Below are 9,304 nucleotides of genomic sequence, written 5' to 3' on the forward strand. Positions count from 1 at the left end.
TTCCATAATGTCTCTTGGTGAAGTTAAATATACCTTTGTTAAAAAAAAAAAAAAAGAATGGTATGTATTTAAAGAAGTGTTATACTTTCAATTACACAAGTTCTAAATTATATTTTGATTATATGAATTATTAAAAAATGTGTAGAAAATATTACAATCTCTGCTTTAAATTAAATGTTTCAATATAAATACATATACATATTTAAAAGTCTTTGTTAAAATGTATTTTTTGTTTTGTTCTACATATATTGTAATATTAGGTTCATAAATTATAATTTTAACCTGCAACTCGCATCATTACAAATTGAATTAAATCAAATTTTTTATATTACAAGTGTATTTAACAAAGACAACAAAATCCTGATGTTGAATACCTACCTTATTTTTTAAATATCCCCATAAAAAATAATCTAAACATGTTAGATCTGGACTTCTAGGCGGCCAAGGTATAGAGCTATGGGTACCAATCCATTTTCCAGGAAACATTTCATTTAAATAATGTCGAATCAGATAAGCATTGTGTGCAGGACAACCATCTTGTTGGAAATATAAATGTTGACGAGTTGCTAGTGGTACATTTTCTAGTAGTATCGGAAGTGTATTCTGAAGAAACTCAAGATATTTTTGAGCAGTTAGTGTTCCTATTAGTTTATTACAAAAAGTTAATTATAAATATTACATAACATGTCACTTTTAATATTTTATTGAAAATTAAAAAAAATACTGACCACTGTAAAAATATGGACCTATTAATTGATCGCCAATAATCCCACACCAAACATTTACTCCATGAAAGGTTTGAAATTTAGATTCTCTCATCCAATGAGGATTTTCATCAGTCCAGTAATGAGCATTATGACGATTCAAGATTCCATTTGTCATGAATTTTGATTCATCAGTCCATAGTATACTATTAAATATTAAAGGTTCTAATTCTTTTTTATTTATTAGCCATTGAATAAAACTCAATCTTCTATCAGTATCACCATCTCTTAGTTGTTGTACTAAGGTAACTTTGAAGGGATGCCATTTATGTTTTTTCAAAATTCTCTGTATACGACTGTATGTAGTATTAAAATATACCGAAGCTTCCCTTATTGAAAAATGTGGATTTTCGACAAAATACATAAATATTTGGTTTTCAATTTCTTTATTTTTGGTATTTTGTTTATTTTGTAGATCATGCTTACCATCAGGAAATTTACCTTTAAGTCTTAAGGAATCCACTAACCTTTTAAACGTCATATGTGTGTAGCGAGCTGTGACTATTTAGGTAATTAATATGATAGGTAATAAAGGTAATAAATGTAATAATCACATAAATATTGTACGTAATCATATATATATGCGCCGCGCCAATATAAAGTAATACGCGAGCAAACGCTCGTAATATTAATAATAGTAATAATACAGTGACGCGTGTGTCAGAGCGCGTGACCATGAAAGGCGTTTGACAATATATATATGACTACGATTTTAAATAACTTTAAAATAATTATGCAGGATTAATATGATGTGTTATATGAAACCACAGTAATTCCAAATATATGTGAATCTGGCGCGTGTGACATTCACACGCTTGGCAAACCGCTGGATGACCATGTACGGCCATCACGGATAGAGTAGGGACAGGGACCAAATTGTCGACGAGAGCTGATGGACAAACGTTCATCAGACGAACAACAGATCAACTTCGAAGCAGTACTTATTTTCACTAGTCACAACTAGCTAGTCTTTATTTAATACAAGTCATTTATTGGACTTAGTATAATTTCATAGTTTAACTATTTAAATAAAATCAAGTATAACCATCATCGGCGTCTATTATTTCATTATTCCATCATCCTTTTCTCAGGTTGAGATTGGCTCGTTACATGTGATGGTTTACGTCTATCTGGGTACTGCTCCCTATATGCTGCCACAGAATGTCTACTATTTTTTTTACACTCATAAAATATTTGAACCATATCAGTTTGTTCTTCATAAGAAAAATTAACCATTTCTAACAAAAATTATACTAAAACTTGGATAATAATATGTGTGTATTACATAGTTGTGTAAACCAGATAACTACACAGATATAATGTCCAGATAACTACACACAAATTGAATGCCCTGTTTCAATAAACCATGATTACATCATTGATTATCTCCTATTGTAAAAACTTAGATATGACTTTCATATGATCACTTGCTTATATTTATAAGATAAAATAACTTTCCAACATACATTATAAATAAATCTATTAATACAATTAATTTGTTTTTCTGCCATTTTTCTACGGACAAGTTTTAAAAATATATTAATGTAGGTTTGTTTTATAATAAAAATTTCTAATTGCAAATTAGAATTCTAGTTATTAATATAAAATAATTAACTACAGCCAAAGATACATAATTTATGTGTTTATTAAAATAAACAAATAATATTAACAGGTTAGTCAGAAACGTCAAAAAGGTCACTATTTGTAAACTTTTTGGTCGTCGGCTTCATTATTGAAGATGTTGAATCTACGCTTAACTGTCCTGTAACATGGTTTTTAAATATAAATATTCAACCTGTACAAGCATGTATTTATTCTAACTTTTATAAGCATTCTGTTCAACGAGTTCAGCATTTTCTTTTGGCCAACATGATGGTAACACGTATAATGTGGTGTTAGTTTTCAATCTGTCATTTGTACAGCATCGAATCTAAAATATAATTCATACAATATACTACACGTATAATTACATTAAATATTTTGTTTGATATTTTTTTTTAGTATGTTACACATTTTTGTACTTTAGTTACCTGACCACCCTTCTTCCAGTATGCATTTCTAGCTTTTGCACGTCGAATTATTTTAATGTCATCTTCGGTTTCAGGCTTAATCGTTTTAACTATTTCTTCAAATGTTGAATGAACTGGGCACCACCATTCAACACACTATACATATAAGCATATTTACATTTTTATTTATTGAGTTATAATTTAATAATTTAATTTTTACATGTTCTTGAACTTTTGGCTTATTAACAGTTGATGATCGACCAAGTTTCAAATTTTCGAACTTAGTACAAACTTGTTCCTCAATTTGGTTCATCTTCTCGCTGACCATTTTATTAATTAGGAATATCGAATTTTTAATTACTGGTTCGATATTTGTGTCCTTCAAAGAGTCCTAAATACAACATTCATAAAATTACAGTTGACTATAAATATTGGATTTATTGCCAAAACCAAAGAATATAAAGACCATATTATTACTCTACTGATATTTTTATAATAATTTATTTAAAACTGCTTCTATTTGGATTTAAAATGTGATAATTACTAGATTTAAATATTGAAAATTACATATATGTTAAAATTATAGTGATACCAATTTGTGTCATGCTATTCATATAAACATATAAATACACTTATGTATAATATTCATACATATAAATCTGATAGTGTTTTTTATACAAATAATTTGTCTGCTTAAAAAAAATTAAAGATGCTTGAAAAAAAGTAATAATTTATTTTTTAGTTAAGAACGTTTACACTCCATGTTTATACTTGTAGGTATAGGAAGTTACTAAGTTATTTGAAAATTAACCATATTATAATTTAAATAAATAAATTAAATGTTTATTACTTAATTTTATGTATTTGTATTCACATACATATTGAATAATATTATGTATATTTGTACTAATACTTACTACTACATGTTCTTTTTCAAAAATGATTTTCTTTTCCAATATATTAATTTGATTGCGTAACTCTAAACTTTCTTTTTTAAGTTCTTTCTAATTGAAAAATAAACAAAAAAAAACAAAATAAAAAGTATTTGTTGTAAATAAAAGTTATCATATTTGGTATTTTAAATTCAGAGATAATTACTTATTTTGAAATACTAACTATTTCCAATTCCAACTTGCTGACCTCTTCAGCATATGCCTCATTTTCATTTAAAATTACTGTTGACTTGGAAATAAGTTCATAATTTTTCTAAAAAAAATGTTTTAAGAATACAAGTGTATTTAAGTGTTTATTGTTATTTATTTTTTGTTTGTTTTTTTTTTTGTATTTATGTCTTAATATTGTCCGGTTATGTACATATGTATACTATTTTTTGTAAAGAAATAGAGTAAGCTAGTTAATAATATAGAAAAAAACTACTGAAAACTAAACCTGAATTCACGAGTAATATAAAATATTTTTTGATGAAAACGTTAAATTAATTTAAATCCTAAATTATTCGTTTACATCTAACTGTAATACTACTAATACTGTGTAGTCTGTATAATAGATTACTTACTTGCTTTAATTCCTCATTTTCAATGACAATTGACTCGGCGGCTTCTGCTACCATTTTATAGTAATCCAATTCGGACCCAGTAAAAGTCGGGTTTTTGGAAACATATGCCGCAAACATTTTGAAAAAAAAAACTTTTAAAGACTAACAAAATATTAGAAAATATGTATAAATTCTAATAAAATCGGTTTGAGTTTATAAAACGCAATGGTTAAGAAATACATATACGGATTGTAAATGTACAGATTATCTCCAAACGGGTATACATATGTATCTATGTAGGTACTAGATAGGCTATTATTCGATAAGATCAAACATTGTTATCGATGTCATATTTCTTTACTATAAATAAACGGTATTTCAATCAATTAGTAACAGCAAAATAAAATATTGATTAAAATATTTTTTATTTTATACGTTTTGATTCATTGCAATTTTAAATTTTCATATGACGAGGAAAACTATTATTAGTTTATTAGTTAATGTCAATTTTAAGTCTAGTGGAAAATGTATTAAAGACTAGGGTTTTTTTTAAGGAAATATAATTTACAATACTTAATATGGATTTAAGTATTTTTTTTTTTAACAGAGATCCGAAACATTATTTTGGCTGGGTTCACGGAGTACCCCAGGTCAACCCTTGCACTCCTGCATGAATATTTAGTATTTGGGGTTAAACGTCGACAAACAAATTATAATTATGATTAATTTTATTCTGATATACGGGTTCGCGGAAGAAATGCGAATTGTATGATAGCAATAAATGACAACACCATTTATTTTGCTACCTGTCGGTGCGCGTTGTGTGGAAGCATTTAAAATGCAATTTCTAAAAATTTTAAATAGCTCTCAAGCATAGAGCTTTGCATTAATTAATGTTGTTCATTCACTAAAATTCATTAAAAAAATTTCCCCACATTATGATTGTAAAAAAAGTATAGGTTTCCATTTAAATTTCTAAAGTTGACCCCCCAAAACCCCCCTAAAATGTTGTTAACAATTACAAAATTGTGAAATCATAATAGATGTTTCTAAATCAAAAAACTTTTGTACCATACATTTTTCACTAATTTGAATATTTATATGTTAAAATGGCTGTAACATAAATTTTGAATCACCTTGTATATGCTGTCAGCTCCTTTGATCTGGTCAGTATACGGAACTCGCAGGTGCCTTGGGTGTGGTCGTAAAAGTTGTTGTTGTTGTCGTATTGAAGAAACCACCGTCTTGTGCTCATAGGTTGTTATGCTAAATGCTTTTACAAGGAGAACCGCATAGTATGGTTCGAATAAGTAAAAGCGGTTATAATACCTTCTAATACATGCCCATTACAACGCCGATTGTTATCGGGGAATTCAGTTCACTTGAAACACTAAAATAACTTTCATCATTAATCAAATGATCAGATGCACCAGAGTCTAAGAACCATGACATATTTAAATGATTATCAACAACATGATCATGTGGAGAGACCATAAAAGCTATAAAATCATTTTCTTCAGTCATATTGGCTGACTTATCTGTATTTTCTTGTTGTCGTTTCCACTTCCAACAATCTTGCTTCTTATGCCCTGGTTTATGACAAAAATTACATTTAAAAGGAAAACGATTTGTGGATGTGCTAAAAGCAGTTTTAGCACTTGAGTTATCCTTTCCTGTTGAACAGTCTGATCTTGAATTTCTTTTAATTTCTTCATCTAAAAGCCTCGATTTCACAAATTCTAGTGTTATTTTATCAGATGACAAAGTTTCAATTGCTGTGATCACCATGTTGAATGAATCAGGTAACGTTAAAAGGAGCATGCATGCAATTAGATCATCATCTAATTTTCCACCAGATAGTCTAACTTGTCTAAGTAAATCATCAAACTGACTCAGATGAGTTTCCATTGATTCATTATCATCAAATTTCATTGTAATCAATTTTTTTAATAAATATAAACGACTAGATGTACCTTTTCGTTCGAATGTAGTTTTTAATTTGTTCCAGATCTCCTTTGCTGATTCTCCTCGAACATACTCAACATGAGTGTCAGCGGTACATTGTATTATCAAGTTTGTAGCTTTTGCATCCGTCTTGTCAAACGCAACTTGCTCTTCGGCTTTTACTGGGCGGGTGGCACTAAGAACATCTAGCACCCCATTTGCCCTTAACAATGATTCTACACGAAATTGCCAAGTTGGAAAATTCGTTCCTTCAAATGGTGTTATATTGAATCTGTCTTCCCTTCGTGACATATTTAATATATTATAAAAGAAACTGACAAAAAAAATATTTACTCTGTAAAACTTTTCTTAGCAGTTTATTTTGTGCCTGGGCCCATAACCTGTTAAAATGTAATAAGAGAAGACCACTTTTAATGTAAATTCAATTTTAATGCTCACATGCTTTTTCAGACTTTTTAACTTTTACAACAAAAACTTTTTATAACCTCAAAAGGTAAAAACACAATATTAAAAAAAAATAAATAAATACAACAATAATAGTAATAATAATAATAATCAATAGTTGATACTTGATATATGATAATAATATAATTTTGATAACATAATTAAATAATTATTGAATTGCTGTTTCAACAGATTTAAAAATATGTATAGGTTATTAAGTAATATGGATAATTTAATTATACATTGTAAATGGTTTTTGTTAACACATGGTATATGCAATTGTCATTCTCAAAGTATACATGCTTTGATTATTGATATTTCATAAAATTATACAAACACTTGTAGGTAACTAAATATATATTATGTACCTACCGGCTACTAATTAAATTTGTTTTGTATTTTTATGAAAATATGAATTTGGCAGTAAGTGTTAAATATTAGATTGTAATGTAGTTTGTACCAAGTGGCCCTGATACATTTAGCATTTAGCTAAAGAAAAAGTAGTATGAAACATTAATCTTATTACATTTTCCTCTCAAAAAAGGATTTAGATAGGTATAGAAGTATAAGTTACCTGATTAAACATCTAATACAGTATAATATACTACTGACTACAGAGTACACAAATATAGTGGAATCTGGTTAATGTCTGTTTATGCTTATAAATATAAATTACATTTTTACAATACCTTTATTTTAAAATAATGCATTATTACATATTATTTATTATTTATTAAAAAAATGTTTAAAATTAAAACAAATTACTTGTCATTACATGTTGTACATAACTACAAATTTCAATAAAATAAATATGATTGTACGGAAAATGAATCACAACCAATGTCTTCTTTGTCATTAGAAAAATGTTCCTTAGAATATTATGCAGGATATTTAGGAATGAAATGTTTCAAAAAATTCCAATGTAATAAATGTTATTATCAGTTAATTGATACAAATAAAAGCCAAAACATTCAGTGAAATTTTCAAGTATCTACAGTCATTCTTATATTAATTACAACAAAATAAGAAAATCGTAACATGAGAAATCGAGTGAATATCTAATGTTGTAAAAATATGAATTTCAAACACTCATAAAAATTTAATTTGACTTGCTTGTAGACATTTTTTTTGAAAAAGGTAGACAAACTTATGAGAAATCTTGTATTACATTTTAAAATCTTAGATTTAAAAAGAAAAAATTTTACGAATTCTTAACTCAAAATAATTTGCAAATTTTCATCATTTTCTCGTATTTTGTCAATATTTGAGCTTCAAATGCTTATAAAAAAAAATTGTGACTATGGATTTTTAATTTTTTTCATCCGCCTTTAAAACAATATAATAGAAACCTTCTATAAAATTGTCAAGCTTTTTTAACCAAGAAATAAAATTTTATTGATATTTATAAAAAAAAAAAATAAAAAAAATGGAAACTACAAATGTCCGTAAACAGTTCAAAATAGGTCAAAATATTCGAAAAATGTTATGGTATATAGAAAATGCTAATATAAACACTCAGTCAAAATTATATGTACCTGCGGTCATTTGTTTTAGAGTTGCACAAAAAACCAAAATCGATTTTCTCGAAAACAGATTTTGCGTAAAAATTCCCGTTTTTCCTTAATTTTTCTTTTGTTTTTCACGTCGCTTTTGAAAACTACTGTGAACTACTTTTTACTTTTGACCTCCCAAAGTACCAACCAGATTCACTTTCCTATCAGAAAAGATATTGTTGAAGAAAATCCATGCACTTTTACTGTCCTAAAAGGTGATGACATACACAAAAAAAAAATATAAAAATTTAAAAAAAAACACACATCATTGTAAAATCAATACATTCATCGCTCCGCTCAGAATCTAAAATAATGTAGGTAAATATTCGTTTACGGTTTATTCAATAAATAACAATAATAATAATAAATATAATATTATTATATTCATATATCTAGAAAATGGCAATTTGTTGCATATTTGTTGAACATTTTAAGTCGACAATTATTTGTTGTAATTTTGTTTATTTCGTCAAATATGATTTTACTTTATAATTCATAAAGACGATTTTATTAATATAACGAAAATAATATTATGATCCAGAAGTATCCAGAAGATACTTTCAGTTAGGTCTACATAGGTGTATGTACGTATAGCAACTATTTAAATGATTAAATCATGAAACATGAGAAAAATACCAACAATTTAATTTATGATCAACAAGGTAAATTAAATGTATAAAAATATTCGACTTTATACGAGTGTTAAAGATTATATCTGTGCAATATGTTCTTTGACTCTCGACATTAACGTCGATCGGAGCCCGATGAACGGTGGTCACCAACGATATCGTAGCATAATGGACGACATTAATGGGATATAAAGAATTGGGATGCAAATTGCAAGCTTCTCTACGCGCGGGAGTGCAGGACTCGTCAGGACGGACAGGCGGATGGGCGGCCGCAGCTTGCGCTTGCCGCAGATCGGGAAATAAAATATGCCTATTAATTCATACATTTAGGTTGTACATGGCAACGTTGTATCGTAAAGCTATGATGGCGATGAAACGTAAATTACGTAGAGGTGTCAACTGCACAATTACATTTACATATTTTGTAATATAATTGAGGGGCGAC

General features: G+C 27.8%; 2 protein-coding genes across 2 annotated transcripts; both read right to left on the bottom strand.

The window, feature by feature from the left end:
* Positions 1 to 378: 378 nt before the first annotated feature.
* Positions 379 to 1,030, bottom strand: LOC100573212 (the record flags this gene model as incomplete). Its single annotated transcript, XM_008187444.1, has 3 exons — positions 987 to 1,030; positions 729 to 910; positions 379 to 641 (listed from the first exon to the last, which is right to left on the bottom strand). Coding segments are annotated over exons 1-3 (489 nt in total), but the record flags the coding sequence as incomplete, so codon positions are not given.
* A 1,407-nt stretch (positions 1,031 to 2,437) lies between these two features.
* On the bottom strand, positions 2,438 to 4,406 carry LOC115034981. Its single transcript, XM_029492607.1, has 7 exons — positions 4,290 to 4,406; positions 3,890 to 3,979; positions 3,691 to 3,777; positions 2,994 to 3,164; positions 2,795 to 2,929; positions 2,586 to 2,694; positions 2,438 to 2,526 (listed from the first exon to the last, which is right to left on the bottom strand). Exons 1-7 carry the CDS (start codon positions 4,404 to 4,406, stop codon positions 2,438 to 2,440), a joined length of 798 nt encoding a protein of 265 aa, XP_029348467.1.
* Between the last annotated feature and the right edge of the window lie 4,898 nt (positions 4,407 to 9,304).

The sequence above is a fragment of the Acyrthosiphon pisum genome, unplaced genomic scaffold, assembly GCF_005508785.2.
Source record: "Acyrthosiphon pisum isolate AL4f unplaced genomic scaffold, pea_aphid_22Mar2018_4r6ur Scaffold_21883;HRSCAF=25186, whole genome shotgun sequence".
Classification (NCBI taxonomy): domain Eukaryota; kingdom Metazoa; phylum Arthropoda; class Insecta; order Hemiptera; family Aphididae; genus Acyrthosiphon; species Acyrthosiphon pisum.